This window comes from Pomacea canaliculata, linkage group LG4 (genome assembly GCF_003073045.1).
Source record: "Pomacea canaliculata isolate SZHN2017 linkage group LG4, ASM307304v1, whole genome shotgun sequence".
In the NCBI taxonomy this organism is placed as follows: Eukaryota; Metazoa; Mollusca; class Gastropoda; order Architaenioglossa; family Ampullariidae; genus Pomacea; species Pomacea canaliculata.
Window position 1 is genome coordinate 28,011,531 of NC_037593.1, and position 22,853 is coordinate 28,034,383.

Genomic DNA, 22,853 nt, shown 5'->3' on the forward strand with positions numbered 1-22,853 from the left:
TAAAGGTAAGTCATTACCCATGAGCAGAAGTGTTTGCAATTAAGGGATAATGTTGTCTTTGCGGGCGTTGGAGAGTGAAGAATTAGAGACCCTGACTATCTTGAAGGCAGTTTTCTTGAGACGGCGATGCCCATCGTCTTCCACCCCTTCTCTCTCTACCCTCCTTTTCTTTCTCGCTGCCTTACCTTCTCCAATCCTCAAAGGAGTCAGGTACCCATTGAACGCTGTGGGGAACTACACCGCGCCAACCGGGTATCGAACCAGCTATTCTGTTTGGACATCGTTGCTATAACCACAGTCCGTTTCCCTAGTTCGTAATAGTAAATATAATCTGTTCCAGTCTTCCCAGCATTCCACAAGCAGGGGAGGGTAGGCGTTCCTATTTACGTCACTGGCGTGACTCGATCATTAGACGGGCATATTGATGATTATGCCAATAACAGCACTCGTTCGGTGAACTCATGCATGCAGATCTAAATGCGTTTTTAGAAAATATCGTTGATACGGGAGAGTTCTGCTGGTTTTATTTATAGAGGAGCTTATTTCTTTATTGACTAGTCAGCTCTGCAGTTCAATCACGAACTTATATCTCCGTCCATGATTCAATAAACTTTCGTCATCAGGATAGTGACGTAATACTCTGACGCATATTTTAAGGCTTGCTTTCTGCGTCATTGTCATTACATCATGAAGACAAAAGTCGTCACATCTACATTACATCTGGATATTTATAGCATGTAAGTATCAAACAAGTCGTTCTCCTCAAACTACATTATCACTACCACGGCCATTCCATAGTTCATGATTACCTTTGGATTTTAGCTAGTTTAAGTGACTGCTGATGAAGTAGGCGACAATGAGAGTTTGAAAAGGCTGTCCCTCACTCTCCTTTTTTTTTTGTTTGTTTGTTTGTCTCACACGCAGACTCCTTGTAACGATTCCTGTAAGTCTTTCTGTTCATTTTGAATCGAGTGGTCTGCGTTCGCGCCTGCTTGAGAATGATTCAGTGGTCTTGGTTGCTTACCATCTTATCCAGCGGCGGGGTCTTGCTCCTGGTGGTGCTAATAGCGGCGATGGTACTGAACCTTGACATGCTGGAACTGCCTCCCATCACATCTTGCCTGTGTTTCAAAGAACCATAGAAGGGCGGGACTGGTTAGTACATATACATAGCGTCTTCCTGTAGATAATGATAAGTTTATGTATAGAGCGCCGTATCCCACACACCAGCAGGCATCATTATTTCTTCACTGAATTTGTGCGTCTTACAAATTCAGTCATCATCCATCAAATGATAATTACTCACTCAGACCTCTATCTCTCTCTCTCACACACACAGGGTGGAAAAACCGGGGCACATGGAAATCAACCGACGGTCTGCCATGTAAACATTTAGAGATAGGTATGTGGCCACTAAAACCTATCGTTACGTTCTTCTGAGACTTCAATCTCTTGGCGACTTTATATAAATAAGACACATGTGGTTCTCTTGCATGTAAAAGAGATGCACCAGTTCCACGTTTGGGGTTCCCACAGGAAGAAACTGAGCGTTCCCGACGTTTACTTTTCTTGTACACTAAGTAAAGGCTAATGAAAGACTACTACAAAGTCCTCTGTATCAGCAATCATTCTATATGGCATCTGTCTTCTGCATCGTTCAAGCTCTAACAGTGAACAGTCCACTCAACATGCACACACCACTGCCGCTTAGTCTTTTAGAAGTTGCACTTGTCGCGTGCTTTTTGTACCGCCTGTAAATACCAACCTGAATGGTTTTCGTCTTTTACAGATATCGGTAGATAGGCGATACAAACATAACCTGTACATTTCAGCTTCCAAAGTCCATCCGTTAATTATCCGCTAGAAAAGTACGCGATTCGCACCTGTGATCAACGAGTGTCGACGTACGTCACGCTGACAGTGTACTACGTCACGCTAGTACACTGTTACCGGCGCTCGTTGATCGCAGGTGCGAATGTAGCGTATAATTAATTAACGGATGGGTTTTGGAGGCCGAAATGTACAGGTTAGTTTTATATCGAATATATCTACTGATATTTGACAAACAAACAAACAAACAAACAAACAAACAAACAAACAAACAAACAAACAAACAAAACACCGCAAACCGTTCAGGTTGTCTTTAAGTTGCTGCGCTAGTCGTACGAGAAAGACGCTGTCCTACTTGGTCCTCGCTGTGCAGCAGTCGTCCATCAGCTCCAGGCCGATGAGATGCAGCTCCTCGGAGGCCGCGGACAAGGTGCGGAACATGTGGTCATATCGCCTCTACCGCTACTCCTCCCCATCCTCATCCCGACTGTGAGTACCCAACCAGCTAGCCAACCTCTGACCTCTGAGTCCAGTTCGCAGCCATTGGCATTCCCCACCCACCCCAAAAAGTATTTTCCGGAAATGTCCCGAAACGTTCTCCGAAAGTCCGGCGGTGAAATTCGCACACGTTGCCGTTTATGTATCATTTATTTTATAATTTGCGTACAGACGGCACAAAGAATCAAAACGAAGAGAAGGAAAAGGAACAATACTATTAAAAATATGTTTTTTCCCCAGTGAATCTTTATATTTCATATTCATAATTTATATTGGTTCATATTGAATTAAAAAAAAAAATCCACAAAGGAAAACGAAAGAAGTCGATAACAAAATTGAATAAAGACTATTAAAAAGTTCGGTTCGTTTGTAACCTTTTGTACACTGTGAGCTCTCCTCAGTAGCTGGCAGGTTCCTTTGTGTTGCGACATCCATCTTTACAAGACACCGGGAATCATACTTATGCCAAAGATAGTTGTGGATCTGACGTATTCGGGAATAGCTATCCTGGTGTTAACTATGGGTTGGAGGCTACGATATCCTGGGGGAAGGTATTGGCTGAAAACAAAACGAGATCCTTGGATGCAAGGATGCAAACATGGCAACTGTCCGAGGTCGACAGATAATATTGAGGTTCCTCCGTCCGTTCCTCCGTCCTGTGACCTATTGTCGTAGGGGAATGAAGGATCCGAACCATCATTTATCTCGGGGCCAGGTTTTGTGAGGATGGTGTCCAGTTCCTTTTCTTCGCTACCTTACACTCTCCAAAGTCCCGCAAAGTCCGGTGCCATTCCACGGTTAGCCAGAAACAATAAACTTAGTTACACATGAGTCCAATCGGTTATTCGCTCCCCCACCAACCCTTTGTATAAATAAATGAATATATGCGTCTTTCCCACCCTCTCTCCACTAAGATATCGTCTAAAAATCTTACACTTAAACTGTTGCCTTCACCCCCTTCCCCTTCACTCGCTCATTGCTCTATTTACTTACTGCTGGACGTTTCTTAATGCAGCGTGTACGGCGTTGGAAGCGCTGACCTCAGCATGCCGCGCCGTACGCCCTCTGACCTCGCTCGCGCCGTCTTCAGGGCCCTAGAGACAGGCACAAACTTACCGCATCTGCCTTCCAGCCCCGAAGTGCTGCAGGGCTGATGGCCTTCCAGCCAGAGGACCCGGGCAGCGGCAGCCAAGAGAGGAAGGACGATGAGGGCTATAGGGGCTGCAACAGCGACGACAACGAGAGAGAGGAGAGAACTCACTCGTACGGAGTCGTGTGACGAGCGTTTGACGTCGCAGCAGCAGAGGTCACCCTCTTCGTTCCTGATGCTGGAGGCGCTGCGCCGTCGGAGGCTGGACGCTGTGCAGCAGTTGCACGAGGCGTTTCCACAGCTGCTGGCCTCTCGCTGCCAATCTTCATCCCGTTGATCCCCGCGGATAACAAACCTCCGCTCGCTACCCCGACCCCCGATGCTCAACCGTCGACGTGCAACTACAACTACCAGCAGTGCAGCGAAGCAGAGGCTTCTATCTCTGACGCTCATCCCACCCAGAAGGAGTCTCCACTGTTGGACGCGGCTGTGGAGAATCGCGCCATGCTCATATTCGTGCTGCAAAACCACCCCAGTCTTCGGCGGAATGCCCCTGCTGTACCCGATTATTGGAATCCCGGCTTCCACGGGACGTCTTCCAGGGACAACAACGTCACGTTGGCGAGGATTCTCGCATCAGATCTTGAAAGGCAAGGCCAGAAGGGATGACTTGGGGGCGGAAGTGCGCAATCAGCTTCTACCGGAGCCTGATCCCTTCGGACCCGTAGCCATCTGCTTGCGGCAGAACGTGCCTGACGTCCTGCAGTACCTGCTGTTCAAGCACGTTTGGCAGCACTTCCTGCTGGAGGACATCGCAATGTTGCCGCAAAACAGCCAGGTGCCGGATCTGGACGGCCGCTGGGCCGGCAAGGAGTGGTTTCTGCACTGTTCTGCGCTCATGGGGTGTCCTATGGTGTTGGAGGGGGCGCTGACTGGCGCTTACGACGTGGTCACCCGAAAAAGCACGCAGCACCACCAGCGGCAGTAGCAACAGGTTCCAACAGACCTGGCCTTTCCTCAGTCAACACCGAACCGCTCAGCGATATTTGCAGCAGCGAATCTCAAATGGAGGAGGAAGGTTCCTCCCATCCCGGTTGTCAACCGCCGGGGGATTGGAACGAGAGAACGGGAACCACTGACAATGCGAACAGTGCTAAGCAAGGGTCAAGGCCTCACGCGCGTATTACAGAGGAAAGAGAACAGGAGGAGGACTGCGAAGTCGACGCCAATGAGCCGAGCCGGGAGATAACCAAAGAGTTCACCGGGAATCCGCCGATGAGAACGGCAGTGGAGCAAGGCGACGAGGGAGGAGTTGTCGAAGGGATCCCGAGGACAATAGCTGGACCGGAGGATGAAGGAGAGGACACAAAAGCTCACGCGTCACGCAAGCATCTGCACAAGGTCAAGGGTGGGGACAGGGGTCAGAGGGCAGGGTCTGCTGTGGTCAGGCTCAGTCCTAACCCGGACGCGCCACTGGCCGTGTCGCTGCCTGTCATGGACCGCTGGATCTCGCGCTGCATGCACGTGCGCGTCACGCCCCTGCACCTGGCCTGCTGGCGCTGCGACGCCACCTCCATCGAGATCCTGCTGATGCACGGCGCTGACGTCAACGTGAAGGCGGACGAACTGGAAGGTTTGCGTGAGAGAGAGAGATATCTGGATACGTTTTCGCGGTATACCTTAATATACTTTTGGCTATTTCAAACCTGCTAAATGGTATGTTTAGTAGGTAATATGCTTTGTGAATTTCATCTGTTTATGGTCTCTGCATTTTATCTATACTGGATTAGTCAAAAATATGTTAAAATTATTTTACTGCGTAGGCTATAAATGTACCGACGCCACAGATATGAAAAGTATATTAATCCTGTGTATATAGGTATACACACATATACTAATCCTGTATATATGTTTCATATCTGTGGCTTCGGGACTGTCTAGCGCTTGTGTTATCATGGTTTGCACTCAGATTGTTGATAGTCTGTGGAGTCCATGTGTCTGAGGGCTGTACAGTTCACGTGTTCTTAACCCTAAAATTTCATGTGGTATTGTACAGACTGCGATGATCCGAAGAACAACCCCAAAAGCAGTGGCAGCGGCAATTCCAACCATTGGGATCATACCTCCAGCAGCACCCTGGAATCAACGGGCTCCGACCTGTTTCCGAACTTTAACCAAGAGGATCTGGGGCCTTTCGCAAGCTCCACCGTGACCTCCATCAGCTTCAGTCCTGGTTCCAACACCAGCCTAGAGTCGGCGATGAAGGCGGCCCGCACGAACACAGCGGGGTCACTCCTCTAGCGCTGTTGGCACTGGGAGTGCGCTCCCCTCCCGATTTTTCGCTGTCCATCGGGCGTGCGCTGGGACTGGTGCAGGCCACCCTACAGGAAGGGGAGAGTGGACAGGTGGACAGGGCCAGCGAGGTCACGCGCTCTCGCGTCATGGACGCCTTGCGCATGCTGCTGGATGCCGGGGCGGACGTCAACGCCACCTCCACCATTTTCCGCAAGACCTTCAGGTGCGATGGTTCTGCGTTCAGTAGTTTGGGAGTAGCGTAGTTTAGCTCTCGTTGTTCACTGTAAGTAGTGTAACTTCTGGTTACCGCTGACTCAGGATTGTTTATAAATTAATGCAGCAACTATTCATCATAAATATTGCCTAATTCTTACGTGCTGTATAAAGCTTTAATTAACTCTCATTGTTTGCTTTTATTCAAACAGACCGCTGGAGCTGTTCTTGCAGCCATCTGTCGACCTCTACTATGCACCGTTGATGCCGCGCGGCGGGCGGGACTCTGCCGTGCTGCGCTGCATGGACCTAGAGCGGGCGGGGGAGCTAGTTCTCTGCGCTTGCTGGGAGCTGCTGTCACGGGGCGCGGAGCTCGGCGCCGGTTTCCGCACCAGCGTCGAGTGGAATCTTTTCCGCATGGACTGGATGTTCCTGCAGGATGATGTCCTCAAGCAGCGCTTCCTGCATCTGGCCATCTTTCTTGGCCTTTTTCCGCCATGTTGCCAGATAAGGCTGCTGACCTGCTCCTGCCGCGACCACCACGACGAGTCCTCAACCGCTGGCGACGCCAGCTGCCAGAGAGACCCATGCGTGTCACGCCCCTTCTTCACGGGCAACCCTCTTCCAGAAGTCGCCACCCCGCCGCCCCAGCTCTCACCAGCTACCAACATCATCCCACAGTTATCCACGGTCGACCTTTCGTTGATGACCGTGACGGAGCAAGACGGTACCAACATCGATCCTGCCCCAGAGAGTTATTCCCATCCTCCCACCTACAGCACCGCCGCCGGGAGTTTTTACGGGGAGAGCAGTCACCATCTTCACAACGAGGCTGGCCTGGAGAGCTTACCTGGCGTCAAGTCATCTAATGGATTTCGTTTGGAACAAAACGTCCCGACTGACGTAGGGACCTCGACGAACGGCATGGAAAATGCATCACGGGGGCCTCGGAGCGTCAACATGGCCACCGCCGTCCCCTTGCACCTCCCTGGATGCCCTGCGCGCGACGTGCCCGCCAGGTGGCGCTACCAGACGCAGCTGTGGCTGTGGGCGGTAGAGGAGCGGCAGCACCGCATCCTGGAGCGCTGCGTCATCGACATTGTGCGGCTGTCTGTCTCGCCGCGGACCCTCATGCTGCTTCTCCGCTTCCTGGCTTTCCCGGATCTGCGCGTGATGGCGACCCTGACCGACACCAAGTTCCGCGAGTGGCACGCCGAGACGGCCTCCGGGGACAGGCTTCGCGAAGCCGTGTGGCAGGCCCACACTCGAAGTCTGAAGCACTCGGCCAAGGTGGTCATCCTCATTGCCACCAGGTGGCGTTATCACTCTTTGCAAAGGTTGCCCTTGCCAGAGAGTCTTAAGCGGTACTTGACGGACGCCATCTGCTAGCCTGAGGCTGTTCAGCTGAGCACATCCATTCAATGACATCATCATAGCAAGTAAAGTCTTCTGCTAGAAAGGATTTTAAGGTCTACTACAGTGACTAGGAGGATCTCAAGATACTTCAAATACCTCCATCCTATCCCCGATCCTTCTTTCCTCGAGATAACCCTAATCTCACAAACATCCCCTTGCACGAAAAAACCACAAACATCATTGTACATGAAGACATTTAGGGGTCAAACCTGCACCCAACAGAAGTTTGATACCATATAAAGTTTTTTTTTACTGATGTAAATCTTTTAGGCTAAAGATATTGTTTGCAAACAAAATAATAAATCATAGTCTCGAGAAGCCACATGCTGTAGCGTTTCTACAAATAAGAGCGAAATACGATATGATAATGTACAAAAATGTGTCAGTCTGTGTATTATGGGACAGCAATTAGGAGATGTGTGGGAAAGATTCGGGAGGGTTATCTTTTTCTTAGAGATGTGTTCTTACTCGATGCGTGTACTTTGTGGCGGTAATTAGCAATGAGAGTGAGAGAGAGAGAGAGAGAGCGCGTGTCCATACTGTACATGTCCACGCAGAAAGCAAAGGACCGATGGTAGAGGATATTGTAGTGAGAAAACTAGTGAGGAAGTAGAGAGAGAGAGAAGGGGAGAGAGAATTGAAATCCACAAAAGAGAGAACGAAAAAGAAAGATTTAGAAGGAAGAAAGAGTAGGGAAAAGAAGGGAAATGCAGAAGGGTTGAAGAGGAGAGAGGAAAGAAGAGAAGAAGGTAGAAAGGAGATGGAGTTTTAACAGAAGAGGAGAGGAAGAAAAAAAAAAGAAGGGAGGGAAAGAGAATTCCAGGTGCTGGTTCCCCACCTCCTCTTACAAATCCCACTTCCGACTGTTGACACCTCGAAGGGTCTCTGATCTTTGTCGACATTCATGAGCACCAAGGAACAATTCAGGTGAGATCGATATCGAGAGTCTCCTGGCAGTATACCATCGATCGTTATCGTCCAATCTGTGCAGGTGTCGCCTGACACACCTCGCTGTCATTTGCAGGTCTGGCGGCGGGTGAACAACCGTCACGACAATCCCACGTGGATGGGACCCACTTGCTCGGCACCGCGTGCTCCCTTCATAGTTGCCACGTCTCACTTGCTTCGTAAATATTCAAAGTCGATTTATACTAATCCCATACTTCCATTCGAGGACAAAACACTTCTCGGTACAATCGAAGTTTCTCGATATCTTGCTTTCAAATGCAACGGTCTTTGTGAAAGCAATCGAAACTGCGCCGATTGTTGAGTGGTGTTGAGGGTGTGTGTATGCGGGTAGGGGTGACGGCACTTCGTTTGATTGGCTGAAATATTTCAAGCTTTTTATGTAAAAACCACGGACGTGTATAGGTGGACTGCTGTCTGTCTGCCGAGACCAACGCTTAGCCTTTTTCGAAGTTCTCCGCTGTTAGTCTCGGTGAGCCTAAACAATGAATGTGACTAAACCGGAAGCTGTGTACACACCTGCCTCGTTTTAGTAGTTAACTGGAAAAAAATCGTTTGCCAGCAGTTCAGTAATACAACTTCGTGGTAAAACATTTGGAAGATACGTTATCGGCTGTAATGTAGAATTATATTTTTCTTGAAAGTAAACACTTTCGCAGTATTTGAGTTTTAGCACTTTCGCTCACACATTTCAAAATGTTACATCTACTCTATCGATAGCAACAACTGTTTGAAAAGAAAGGTCAATACCTTTTTTCGGGGCTCAAATCCCAACAATTTACAATCGAAATTTATACCAAAAAATTTAAAAGATACATAGTAGTTAAAAGTATTTCGACAAGAATTTTAGACTACAAGTTTTATTTAGAAAACAGCCCATGTAGCCAATAAAAAGTAAAAGATACCAGATTGTTAAAACCAACTTTTTATTACTTCTTCTACTTTTTGCAAAATATCATATTTTTCTAGAAAATTCTCCCCATCACGATGAAGTAAATCCAGAAGACTTAAAAACACCCCTCCCCGTTTGGCAGCTTTATGATTTGACATTTATTTTTCAAAACTGCGAGAGACGATGTGACACTAAAGATATAACATTCTATTGTGTTACAGTTACATAATTCTTTAAAAATGTAGCATATAAAGAGATAGATTTGTAAACGCTCGACGAATGAGGCTACCCTTCCCCCAACAGATCATTGGTGTGGATACATACCCGGCTCTAATCACCCGACCGCTTAGTCGTCTCGCCAGATAGCGATACGGTCTCCAGTCGACTCCCTCGGGTGTCGTGCAGGTTGGTGCACATCGAGGTTGGTGTCGCCACCCGCCCTTGTTTACCGTGGTACGGGTGTAACGACCATGCGACGACAGCGACAGACGCTAGGTGTTCACGTAGGCAACGGACTGCGGGCGCAGGTAGGCTAATTAATAATAACTGTAGTACTTTATCAGGTTTAAACATTGAGTCCCTAAACATTATTATTCTCTTGTTATTGAAAGGAAAATGGCGGAGTTTGTTGTGTCCCAACGTGGCACAGCACTGATGGTCCTCGTGCACGCTTTTGTGTCGGCGGCATTGTGTTGATGACATTGGGAGGTCTGTGAGATAAAGAAGTCAGGGAAGAATAAAGCAGAGAGGGGGATATTTATAGGTGTGCTTAAAGCGTCTCTGTGAAGTCGAGAATTAAAAAAAATTAAACTGTGTTTCCACCATGAAGTGCATCAACCCCAAACGCTGACCTCATTTGATACAGTTGGGTGAGCGGTTGGCATGTTGTTCTCTTGACAGCGAAGAAACACGAGTAAGAGAGAAGAAGAAAAAGAAATGTAAAGAAGAGAAGAATTTATTCTATGTGTTTATTTTCAATAAAAGAATACGTCAGTGCTTGATTGTTAAACCTGTTTGTATGAATTTCTACTCAGTTCGAAAGATTTGTTTAGAAGAAAAAAAAAAAAAAAGAAACAGAGATGGGAGGGAATTTAAAAAACAATTTTCGATCAATAACGTCGAGTGCAGAGTTCAATAGAACATTCGAAGCAGGCTCTCTGGTTCATTGATAGTGTTTAGTAGCAACCAAAGCCACCCGCTGTTGGGATGTAAATCATGGCGACACATAATCTCTGGATCGATCACACATAAAGGCCGCCGCGACTTAGTCTTGAAGTCTTCTTTTAGTCACGGGATTTTTTTTATTTATTTTTTTTTTATTATTTTTTTTGGTGAAGTTTGTCGTGGTTGTCGCTGTTGTTGCTACTGCTGTATTTTTTTTTTAAGCTATAGTTTGTGTGTGTGTGGCTTTTAGAAAGCACGTGATCCCCCAGTTCAATCCGGGTATTTTTGTTAATCACCACCCACCTGTCTTCGTGGACAATTAACTCGATCCTTTTATGTGCGGGTTGTGCGATCTCAAGCCTTCATGCACTGACACGCATTCAACCACACCTCCCCTCCCTCTCACACACACACAATATCAGAAAAGGTCCAATTTATGGTATCATACTGGGGACAAAGAAAGGCTCGTGATTGCCATAACTATGGAGTGTACATGACACAGGGGGGAGTCTAGACTACCAGCCGACCTCTTGGTCTGCGGATGTTTCATTTACAAGACTACTCAGCGCTTCCGGTTCATTGCCGACCATGTAGTAATGTTACTTCTGCGTCATGACTACGGACCCAGATGGAAGAACTGGAAATATGTGCTAACACTAGCATTCACAATCTTTTTTGTTCCCCACTAAGATAATTTTAGGCCAACCTTCAGGAAAAAAAGGACAGTATCTCCTAGATTTCTGTTCCTCTCATAGAGAAAATATCTCTCTCACGCACGCACGAGAGAGAGAGAAGGAAGGAGAGAACACCCTGTATTCCAATATCATTAGTGAGTCAAAGGTCAGACCACTGAGTGCAGCTCCCTTCATGTCCGTTCCACTAGTAATCCCCTCCAGGCTGTCTCCAGCACCATACACAGTTGTAATCCTGTCAACCTGTCAATGAGAAGTACAATGTCTTGCGGTTGCCATGGTCTCACGTGACAGCTGAAGTGGCAAGAGATAATTGACCTTTGAGGAGTTGTTACTTTAATCTCCACGAGATACCGCGGGATCGCGGACACTTGGTCGTGTCACCTTCTGGAGGAAGGCTCCCTGCCCTGTGGTAGGGATCATGGATCTCCCTGCCCTGTGGTAGGGATCATGGATTTTAAACTGCATTGACTTCTTTCTGAAATAAACATAAAGTTTTTGATTTGAGAAGTATGACGGACTCACCAAATAAGCAAAGAAACATTCAGGCATTGATCATCGGAAATTATTTTTATTTGTTAGGTATCGTGAGAGTGAGTGTAAGCGAAACACTACTGTGACGATTAAAAAAAAAACACTTACAAATTATTTTTAGCTCCAGACCGTTAGTCAGTTCCGCCTATAAGCCGCTTCAATAAAAGGTTGAATACCTGTCAGTGAACCTTCGAGCTTTCCCAGCTAAAATTATACAGACATTTGTCATGGAGCTTGGGGTGGTTGTGCAATGTATAGTATTGTACTAAGTCCAAGGGGGATTAAACTGTACAACTTGTCAAAACTTGTGACTCCATGTTACTGCTTTCCACCCACCCTCCTTCCTTTTTCAGGTACCCGATATAAGACGGACACAAAAGCCACAGCCTTGTCAGACCTAAAGCAGATTTTGTGTCCTGCAAAATTGCGTCGGAGTCGGTGCCGTTGATCAAGCATTGCTAATGTCATACGACTGCTGCATGAAAAGAGGGAATTGTGGGAGGAACGGGTGGATCGTGGATACCCGCCTCCTGAACTGCCAGATTGTCGACGTGCGAGGTGCTGTCGAGCAGAAATGTTTTGAACACAACCGCGAACAATGGAAGACGTCAGAGGCCTTGGCTCCCTGACCAGACTTTAATGCCTCGCCGGGTAGATTTTCCACCCACCTGCCCCACACTTTGGTCGCTTGGGAAAACTGCGTGCCTCACCTACTGCGAACTCACTCCTGATCGATACAGGTATGCTCCGCGACCTGCCATCCGGTATAAAATTTGACCGTGGAATAACCAGCTGAACGGCAACTCCCCTACCCGTCCACCCGTCCACCCGGTGGTGTGCTCATTATTTCAGATCCCTCGCCGTCAAGATTCTGAGACAAATGTTCTGGATTCCTGAAGTCTCGCTGTTTGGCTGAGGTTCTTAGTTTTGTGTGGTTGTTTGTACCCGTGAGATTGTCTCGGGTGCAGAGTAACAGTCAACCTGCTGTTGTTTCTGGTGTTTGGATTAACGCACATCCCCGACTCCATTGCCAGTCCAGACATTTTGACTGACATCCGGTTACGTCAGTATTCGACGTCAAGTACTTGACGTCAAGTGTCACATACGTCATATTCTGCTCTGACGTAGGAGAATTGCGTAACACGTGGACAGAAGATTCGAGAAGATAAAACAAACCTCAGGACTCAGAAAATAATTCTGTACTAGCGACAACCTCGACAACAGCGTCTTCTTTACTGTAGCTAACGGAAGAGGTGGTGTAAGTGTACACAGAAGAAAGAAAAAAAGTTGTCGAAATCAAAGCTTTAAAAAAAAAGGTGAAGGAGATGGAGTTGAGTGAAAGTAAACATTCAGGTTGAGGTTGAGCACAGACAGGGTAGTGGTGTATGAAAAGCAGGATCACTCAGGGTGTACTCAGTCACACCCGGCATTTGAAGAGCGGTGGTGTCTGGTTACATTCCCGGTCACCAGTCCCCGAGATTAGAGACAAGGTAGTGGTGGAGGACAGTTCGACCTGATCGAAAGACCTGATCTGTCGGCGTGACTGCGGAAAACACAAACCACAAACTCTGGCAGTTGTCCGCCATTCGTCTCCAAACATCGTTTGGCTTTGACAGAAGGAGAGCGTGACATCTACTGGGGGCTCAGGCAGTATTCTCACACCAACTCCACTTTTTCAGTTTTATGTGCGACATCTGGATTGAAGAATAGAAGGTTGCTAAACCTTCTTTAAGCATCATCATCACTGGACATCGGGGAACGTGATTCACCGGGCAAACTGAAGCAGACGACATCCATGGCGGAGCAAGGGACGCAGTCTTTCATCATCGTCAAGTATGGAGGTAAGCGATGTAACTTGTGACTTAAAAAATCCACAAAAACATTTAAGTTTTATGTGTTTTGTTTATTATAATGTGCTATACATCACTTGAGCCGTTTCCCGGGTTCCAGCGATTAAATAATTCTATACCACGGAGACAGAGGTTGTTTGTAATTAAAAGAAAAAGCTTCAATCAAAATATATTGGGTGTTGTCGACAATGTGAAAATCCCTCTCACAATCTTCTTCTAACACCTTTACACACGTACGTCAGATCGACCGATCGACGAAAGGACAGACATTTTATTTTAGTTAATTTGTTTGGAGTATGCTGCGAGTACTTTAATTATTACTGATTTGTAAAGATGTGGACAAACCACGACACAAGTACTCTTATCTTTTCCTATCACCACCCCTAGTAAAGAGGTGGGTAAACTACATTAAGTAGATTTGTATTCCCTCGTGAGAAGTATGGAAAACCAGCCAAGCATGCGACATGTTTGACGTCGTCGTTAACTAGGAAGTTGAAAGTTCGAGGGCTGGAGGGCAAAGGTTAAACACCGTCGCCAGACCGCATGCAAAGAACAGTTTCAGTTCTCGCCTTTATTTTGTTCCTTGTGTGGCCTGTCAACCAGACGGTCAAAGGTCACTGTATATATTAAAGGTTTGATGTGAAAGGACATTACTTGCACCGAGTATGGAGTGATAATATGATCATTTAATTGAATGTCATAACTTTAAGACTAGAGAGATGCACTAGATGTCACCTAGAATTAGTCTACTTGTGTGTCGTGCCTGTATAGTTATGCTATTTATTTGTGTGTGTGTGGTTCCAGACAACGAGGAAGCCATCTTTAACCCCTGGTGTTCCACTCACACCCTCTTAGAGTGGATACGACGGAAATGCAAGTGTGACGATAGCAGTGAGTCATGTCATGACATCATGTCCTTTCACCAGTTCACTTCTTTCTTTCTTCTTCCTCCTTTTTTTTCTATATCTTCTTTTTAGATTGTTTTTGTTTTTTACTGCTGCCTTTCTTCTCTTTCTACTTCTTGTTCTGCTTCTTTCTCCTTCTCTTCGCTCTTGAACTTCTCTTAGTCCTTTCACTCCTTCTACCATTACACTACGCTTGTTACATTGAATAAAATGACGACTTTACGGTCTGTCTTCAGTTGTTCTTGACCTGGTTGACCTCGAAGGTCAGATAAAGAATTTGTCGACGGGGGCGGACGACTACGCCTGTGACTATGTCACACCCCGAGAGACTTACATCCTCATACGCGTGGACAGTGAGTGTTTATTAAGGTTGACTTGATTGTTTATTAATTAAGATTCACTTTTATGCTACCAAGTGTTAATGGAAACATCTGACTCAAGTCCGACTTGAAACATTGTATCCAAGTAATTGTGGTTCTAAAATTTGAATAATTGTATTTTTCATTGCTTAAAATTTTTTAAACTCTTTAAAAATCTTATTTGGGCCTAAAATCGCTTTATTTTAGAAATCTGTTGTGCATCCTGTCCGAGTGCCAGTCTGCACGATTGCTTGTACCCTATTTCCATACATTTTTTTTCTGATGGTAAACGAACCTAAAAAGATGTATTTTATGCATGGAAAGGAAGGTACCAGATGTATATAGGAGAGAGAAGTCTGGATAGTCAATCAGGTTCAATAATTTTCTCACGATTTCAGAACAAGGAGACAACGGGCCCAATCGCTACGTTTCGCTTCTCAACAACCTTGATCAGTTCAGTCCTGACCTCATGGGTTGGTCTGCTTATTATTTTTTACTTTCATTTAACCGACGAGTTTTCCCTTGTTAGATGTTAATATTACAGGTAATATTATATTGAATCATTAAAGTGAGCCAAGCATAGACAATGATGATGATGATCTCATTTTCCCAACGAAAAAAAGCGTTCTTTCATTTAGAACTTTGAGCCTAGCGCCACGCCCTCACGGCCTACTGACCCGCCACGAAATGTTTTGTGTGCAGTGAAGCTGAACAGCCTGTCCCGCCCGAGTACCCGCAACAAGAAGTCGGACCGCCTCAAACGCAACAACAACCGCCAGACACCACGTCCAACGAAAACAGCGGAATCCACCGGAAAGAGACCTGTGAGTGGCGAACGAGATCGTCCACGTCCGAGGCAAGGCAAATGACTTCCGGTGATGAAGAAGGAGTTGGGGGATGGTGGTGGGGTGGACAACGGGTGGAGTCAGAAGTTGAAATGTGTCCGAAACATAGCCACGTCCAACCAGCGCGTGGTTTTTCTATCACGTGACAGCCTTTTTTTCTTGCTGTTGGTGGTCACACATCCTGGATGATGGAAACCAGTTCACTATTGTGACGTATCAGCAGGTTTTGTTGTTGTAAATGTTGTATCGACGTGGTAGAGGAGAGGATTGGTTGGTGGGTGGGCTGGAGTGTGGTCTGTGTTGTCGCGCGCTGACATTGCATTTTACGAGAAACTGGATGTATGTGATGTCAATGACGGAGTTGCAGCGAAAATATGAAGGAAAAATGCTAACTTTTGACAGCTTACAAACTGTTTTATAACATGCTGTTTTTATTGCGCTACCATTCAAATTGACAGAAATATCAGCATTTACATAACGCATAAAAAGGTTGAATATTTCACAATATGCAAAAAGAAAGTCTGAGATCGTTCACAAAATAAGTGCGTCTATGATTTTGACAAATAGTTCTGGGTTGATGACAGCGGCTGACGGATAATCGCCACGTCGCCTTTTTCCATGGCAGCGGGTTCGGTAGGGGAAGGTCAGTCGAGTTCTTCTGCCGATGACTGCGATCTCCACCCCGCCTACCTGTCGAGATAGCAATTAAGAAAGACTGCACGTGTAGGAGTCTGCACCGCGGGTACCCATACCTTCCCTCACTCGGTCGAAACAATTTAAAAAACCGCCCAGAAGAAGTTCCGCCTTTAAGGGGACGGTGGGAAGTAGAGATGGGGGAGGACCTAGGGACATATGAACGTACCTGCTACGGATATGCGCAATGACGGCGTCCCAATACACAGATCATTAGAATACCTGAGCATGAGGACCGTTCAACCAGATCACTGCAGACGTTTACGTTTTCACAGAACGTACTCAGAGTACATGAACCATGTTCTTCACAAACTGTTCTCGCGTGTTAGAATTTAAAGTGTATACACAATGCTATGAGGCTTGTCCTTGTCAACACACTGGTTACAGAAATATCCTCCTTCTCTCCTCCTCCCTCTTTTTGTCTTTGTTTGTTTTTCCCTCTCCATCTTTCTCAATCTTGTTTTTCATTTTGTTCTTTTTTTTCTTAGTCCATTTTTCTTTCTTTGTCTCGGCTTCTTTGACGTTTCTCCTCAAGCGCGTTTATAAGCGGAATGCACTGAAAGTACAATGACTACACTACATAATATTAAATAGACAATATAGTATTGCAGCACGTTGCTATTGGTGACGGGGGTTCGTTTGCAGAGGTGAAAATTGCACGGGTGTAGGATTTTGTCTTGTGTACCTTGGTGGTGGGTTTGTTTACAGTGGTTAAGAAATTTTCTTTTTACTTTGATAGTTTGTTCATTCCACTGGTTTCCATTGTGGATGTTTTTGATTGCGCATTTGCGTGCGTGCGTGTGTGTACGTGTGTGTGTTTTCGTCACTTAAGTCTTTCGTTTACTGAACAGTAGAAAGAAGACACCATTAAAGAACTACATGTATTTCTGTATTTATTTACTTATTTATGTACGTCATTCATGTCTCTTTGCGCGTGAGTGATTTTAACAAAGTTTTTTGCACAATGTCAAAATAAACACAATTTCTTAAAGAATATTTCTAATATACCGTTTTTTTTTTCTCTGTCTTGCTGAACGTGTTCCAGCTGTAAATACCTACGCACATTTATCCATCCTCATTCTGTTATTCCTGCCAGGACACAAAACAGATCAACTCGCTTTTATCTTGTTTGTTTTCATTCTTTATTTCTTTCTTCTAAGCGTCAAATCGAAGTTGAACAGATCAAACCTCCCACTGTCGACAAATAGCCTGAACAAACATGAAAGGTTTCCACAAGTCTCGAACTTCCAACGATTCCCGTCAACGGCGATTCTGAAGAAAATAAATCAGCCAATGAACCAACCAACCAAAAACACACCCACACACACATACATACGCAACGCTTTTAGTCCAACCACGATGTTTGAGATTCGCCAAAAGGTATATTTTAATTTGATTTAATTAATAAAAAATTGTGATGAAAAAAACCAGCACCAAACAATGAGTTCATAACAACTGTTTGAAGTTTGAAACAGCAAAACAGAATAGAGACTATGATATCTACCAGGGTTCCGAGCAGGACAACTCACCCTGCTGCAGCATACTTTGCCTGAAGGACATATACCCGGAATAGCATCACCACCACACCCGACACTCTCCCTCCGGCATCTACCGTTGTTCTCACTGTATTCACAGATAAGGCAGATGATCAGAATCAGAGAGATTGCAGGATGTATTCCCTCTCTCTCTCTCTCTCACGCACACATTCAAAGACTGGAATTTCCTCTTTGCATCACGTGATTCAATACTAACTGCCATTCCCATCATGCAATAACTCACCTGCAGTCGGCACAACAAAATCTGTTCCCAGGGCAGGTTGCGTTGATCACATTAAGACACGCCGCCCGTCGACTTGGAGCGAGACACGCCTGACCAGGTGTAGCGAGGCAGGACGGGGATGTCGTCGTCAGAGTTGTTGGAAGGGTGGATGATATTGCCAAGTTATTCAAAAACGAGTTCATGGGAGGTGCTGGCTGTGAGAACAAAGCAATTAATAAAATAGTTGCTGTCATCGTGATCGGTGGCGTTGTTGTCGTCAATGCTGTTGTAGGTGAGGTCAAAGTTGCTGTTTGGAGGGTGGATGACGACGTCGAGATAGCCTAGTCACAAAAAAGATGATTAGAACTCCGTTCAGACCGACAACGAGTTACGACTCGAAAAAAACAAAACAAAACAGACTATACGCAGTCTCATTCAAAAGAAAAATGATGGTAAGTGAAATTTCCGACATTCATCACTGAGAAAATTGTCGTTGTCATGATAATCACCATCACCATCACCATCGTGTTTTCAATTTACAACATTTACGAAAAATGAAAATGTGAAGGAAGTAGAGACAACACAGACGATGCTTGTTCCTTGCCAGAGAATTGTTCGCCCTCATCGGATTTTCTCGACATAAATAGAGAGGTCACCTGGTTGCAGCATTGCTGGCCCGGAGGACAGGTACCCGGCACAACGGGACCGTTATCCGCACATCCACGAGCCTCACTTCTGCATTCTGTACCCTCGAGATCTCTACAGAAAAAGACACACACACAACACATCCACACGCACACAAACACAGAAACATACACACACGTTATGTACAAATAAATAGGCATTCCCAAAGAGACACCGAAACGCAGCCAGACAGACGGACGGACGGATGGACGGACGGACAGATAGAAGTATTTAAAAAGTTGTGCAGGTCACAATTCTGACAGTCGGTGTCTTGACTCTCACAACACAGACACACGTACACTGGTAAGGAATTCACACTCACAAACGCACAAATCGCATTTTGGCATATGCACACGTACGTGTGCAAACATGTTTAGTTTTTATTATTGAATAAGGAGATGTGGGTCGTGGTGTCCCATTTTGGAATGTTTGGTATGTTTTAAAATGTTAACACGCCATCCGCACTATATTTAGCAGCATCAGGTGAGAGGTCTTACAAGCTGTTGCTTAAATCCATGACTTGGAGCCAAATGTTTCAACCAAAGAGGAAAATGTGAACGTTTCTTACGGGCTGCAGGTGTGAAGACTATTGCCAGTCTAAAACATCACAAGGCAACTTACCTGCAGTCGGCACAACAAAACAGGCCATCAGGACAGGTTCCATTCCCTTCAAATCGACATGGAAGCACCATGGTGCTTTGATCAAGGCACACCTGTCCAGATGTGGCAAAGCAGGAGGGGATTGCAGGGGTCGTTGAAGCTGTGGTTACAGTAGTAGGGGTGTGGTTGTGGCAGTTGATGTTGTTGATTGTGTGGTACTAGTAGTTGGGGGTGGTGTTGTGGTAGTGGTTGTGGGTGGTGTCGTGCTAGTGGTTGGGGGTGGTGTTATGCAAGTGGTTGGGGTTGGTGTTGTGCTAGTGGTTGGGGGTGGTGTTGTGGTAGTGGTTGGGGGAGGTGTTGTGGTAGTGGTTGTGGTAGTGGTTGTGGGTGGTGTTGTGGTTGTGCTTGTGGTGGTGGATGGTGTAGTTGTAGACGAAGTGGTTGTGGTGACCGAACGTCTGCAGCACACCTTGCCTGAGGGCAATATCCGTTTCCTGGGAGGTCACAGCGCTTGTGGGTGGCGACACATCGTTGACCAGAGGTGACCTCGCAGTCGGCGCAACACTTAGTTAGTACAACACCGTTAGTGCAGAGGGAATTCACAGGTTTCTTGCAGGACTTGAATGAGGGCACGCAGCTTTCTCCTGGCACCTGAATCAAGTAAATCAAGCAATGTAGATGTTACCTTTTGTACACCCGCACACTTGCACACACACACACACTAAAACACTCTGACACATGCGCACGCGCACAAACACCAACCGAGCCACAGTGCTTGCAGCATCTTTGTCCAAAAGGACATTCCCCGATGCCAGGAGTCGTGCAGGAACCATAGGTGCAGCCCTGCCCCGGGGTCACCACACAGTCACGGCAACATTTCTGGCCGGCCGGACAGGTGCCACTGCCTGGGTGCTGGCAGAAACTGCCCCTCGCTGCGCACGACTGACCAGGCGTAGCGGCGCAGTCACGACAGCACGTCAGCCCTGCACAACATCCACAACATCCACAACCCCAGTCAAGACGATGTTTAAGCGAGAAAATTCTTTCTATGAGATGATTTCACACTGCTTTCATCTGTGAGACACCATTATTCCGAACATCGGACTGATAAAAGGAGAAAGCCAATTTTTTTTTTTTTTTAACATTAGAGTAATGAAACAAATGAAATAATGAAATTAAATATTGTCAAACGATTGTCGTCTTACCTGGAGGACAACTGCCGTTCCCTGCAGAAGCACAGCCTGTGAGCGCGGTCGTGCATGTTTGACCAGGTGTGTCTGCACACCGATGAACTCGGCAACACCTCTGACCGTTCGGGCAGAACCCTGACCCTTGGCTGGAACACTGCTGACCCTCGGCTACGCACTCCTGACCTGTGGTGGTCTGACACGCCTGACACAGCAACAGGTATGCACGAAAGTCACATTTTTACCATCGATATTATATATTTTACAATAAAATACTAAATTACAACGACAACATTTGTAAAGCGCCATTTCTGTGTTCGTCGGTCGGCGAATTCAAACAACAAATTAAGAAAGGTGACTGACCTGTACACAGCATTTGGCGCTCCTAGGACAAGTGCCTGTTCCAGGTCTGACACAGTCTACATTGTCTCCCGACACGCAGGACTGGCCTGGTCTGCTAGTACAGTCTGCACATAAAATAAAATTAATAATGTTATTGTGTGACAGGAAATTTAATTCAGAATTTTTCATTTTTGTGAACCTGCGTGTATACGAATGGGTATCTATTGGTCTTCAATTAAGTTTCGCCGATTGGCGACCGACAGCACAGCGGTCATCAGGTCATGAAGATGTCATCTAGGTCCACACTCTCAACCTGTTCATCGAGGTTTTTCTACTGGTTTCCTCTTTAAACGTCCCCTTTACCTGGAGTTCAAAGTTGATGGATGGGTGCTCACCTTCATGCCAGCTGCTCGTCTCCAGGAGATCCAGGCCGGCGGCAGCAATTTGCACCCTTGTCCACCAAAGCAAGACAACCAAGGAGCTCAGTGCGAGCGAATGCAGCACAGGACTGACCATGTCTTCTTGCTCTGGTATCTGAAACAGATGAGGGAGGAGACCAAGGATGAAGGTTGTGTTCTACCTTGGACATGTGCCTTAGACACGATGAACCAGTCACGTTCATTGCACTCTAGAGCCTCCATGTTGACTTTTTTCACCTTTAGTGATACAAATAACTTTTAGTGATATAAATAATGTACACCACACAGACACAAGCTTGTACACGAAATGGGAAACAACCCCATACCCGCTCTAAAGAACTTACCCGTTCGTCTCTCCCTTTGCAGGACAAGCCATCGACATCCGCAACTACATCCACTATATATAGCAGACTTATCGACATAAAAATAGAACTCAGTTTGATTCACATACATTAATTTTTTTAAATAACCACTTACATACAAATCTGCTGAGAATCCTCCTAGCTTCACACAGAGTTTTCAACAATAAAATTGTACTCGGGGTGCATGAGAGATAAAACTGTTTGTGGTGTGTCATATTTCCACCCGGGGTCCCTTACATTAAAGGGTCCTAGACATTTGATGATGACCTATTGTCCGTGGTGCCCTCGTGTGAATGGCTACTTTAACCGCTTAAAAAATATACAAGCTTGAGGGTTACAATAAAATGGGTTCATCTCACACCAGAAAAACTATATTTCAGCATCTTCCGTGACTAAGCCACAGAAATAAGTGTAATTAAATATAACAGAAATATACAGCTAGGGAAATTGAGGAAGAAAGATTAATGTGAACGGACAGAGAGTGGGATAATTTTTTTAATTTCTAAAATGAAGTAAAATTTCCCTGTCGCCCACTGTGGTAAACTGTACCCCCCTCCCAAGTTTGACCATTACAGCATGGGGGGTCAGGTTTACAGATATAAAACCTGCTGTTGCCACATTCTTCCTTTGACCTTTTACTTTAGAATGTCTCAAATCGTAATGTCTTCCCCACTGAGATTCTACAAACCATGACATCCTCCAAAAAAGTCTTTAATCAGATGGCAATGGCGAGCTTGTGTATAGTGCGCGTGCGTGTGTGTGTATGTGTGTGTAGTATGTGTACGTGTTCACGCATGAGTGTAAGTACGTGTGAACGCATGTATGCACACTTCGTGCGTTGGGGTGAGGGACTGAAGACTAAAGTGCAACTTCAAGGAAACATTTCGTGAAGAGTGATCTGATTCTCAGCTTAATTCTCACTCCATAAGGCGAGGAAAATAAGCATCCTCGCAAGTGCAACAATCTTTATGCTGAGGATTTTTAAAGTTTAATTAAAGACAAGTCAAAGATGTCCGCAGTATGAGTGGTCTTAGTAATGATTTTACGGTTTATGTTGCTCTCTCTTCTAGTTTTAAAGATAAATCATAGATATCCACAGTAGCATTAGTACCAGACTAGCTATTAAGCCATTTAATTAATTTCCCATGATTAATATTTCTATACACAAAATAATATGTAGCTTTATACCCAATGAACTTTGCTCATAGTCTGATGTTTCAAAGTCGCTTGCTTGTTCGTCGAGTGATGATTTTCCTTTA

General features: G+C 45.8%; 3 protein-coding genes across 6 annotated transcripts; 2 read left to right on the forward strand and 1 right to left on the reverse strand.

Moving 5' to 3' along the window:
* The first annotated feature begins 715 nt into the window (after positions 1-715).
* Positions 716-7,664, forward strand: LOC112562395. Of its 2 annotated transcripts, none has more exons than XM_025235643.1 (6): positions 716-737; positions 1,037-1,155; positions 2,204-2,319; positions 3,344-5,051; positions 5,475-5,936; positions 6,139-7,664. In XM_025235643.1, the coding sequence occupies exons 5-6, from the start codon at positions 5,860-5,862 to the stop codon at positions 7,313-7,315; spliced, it is 1,254 nt and encodes a 417-aa protein (XP_025091428.1). In that variant the 5' UTR covers positions 716-737; positions 1,037-1,155; positions 2,204-2,319; positions 3,344-5,051; positions 5,475-5,859; the 3' UTR covers positions 7,316-7,664. The 2 variants fall into 2 exon arrangements, with proteins under 2 accessions (XP_025091428.1, XP_025091429.1); XM_025235644.1 differs by having other exon boundaries at positions 719-737; positions 2,207-2,319.
* Positions 7,665-9,506: 1,842 nt separating this feature from the next.
* On the forward strand, positions 9,507-17,238 carry LOC112562396 (uncharacterized protein C22orf15-like). Its single transcript, XM_025235645.1, has 6 exons — positions 9,507-9,727; positions 11,944-13,431; positions 14,245-14,331; positions 14,582-14,698; positions 15,103-15,177; positions 15,407-17,238. The coding sequence occupies exons 2-6, from the start codon at positions 13,386-13,388 to the stop codon at positions 15,571-15,573; spliced, it is 492 nt and encodes a 163-aa protein (XP_025091430.1). The 5' UTR covers positions 9,507-9,727; positions 11,944-13,385; the 3' UTR covers positions 15,574-17,238.
* Positions 17,239-17,371: 133 nt separating this feature from the next.
* LOC112563253 (keratin-associated protein 5-5-like) lies at positions 17,372-21,669 on the reverse strand. Of its 3 annotated transcripts, none has more exons than XM_025237085.1 (10): positions 21,577-21,669; positions 21,209-21,347; positions 20,835-20,938; positions 20,490-20,676; positions 20,047-20,267; positions 19,306-19,935; positions 18,657-18,759; positions 18,022-18,215; positions 17,772-17,865; positions 17,372-17,514 (listed from the first exon to the last, which is right to left on the reverse strand). In XM_025237085.1, exons 1-6 carry the CDS (start codon positions 21,652-21,654, stop codon positions 19,570-19,572), a joined length of 1,095 nt encoding a protein of 364 aa, XP_025092870.1. In that variant the 5' UTR covers positions 21,655-21,669; the 3' UTR covers positions 17,372-17,514; positions 17,772-17,865; positions 18,022-18,215; positions 18,657-18,759; positions 19,306-19,569. The 3 variants fall into 3 exon arrangements, with proteins under 3 accessions (XP_025092870.1, XP_025092869.1, XP_025092871.1); XM_025237084.1 differs by having other exon boundaries at positions 18,022-18,341; XM_025237086.1 differs by lacking the exons at positions 18,022-18,215; positions 18,657-18,759.
* Between the last annotated feature and the right edge of the window lie 1,184 nt (positions 21,670-22,853).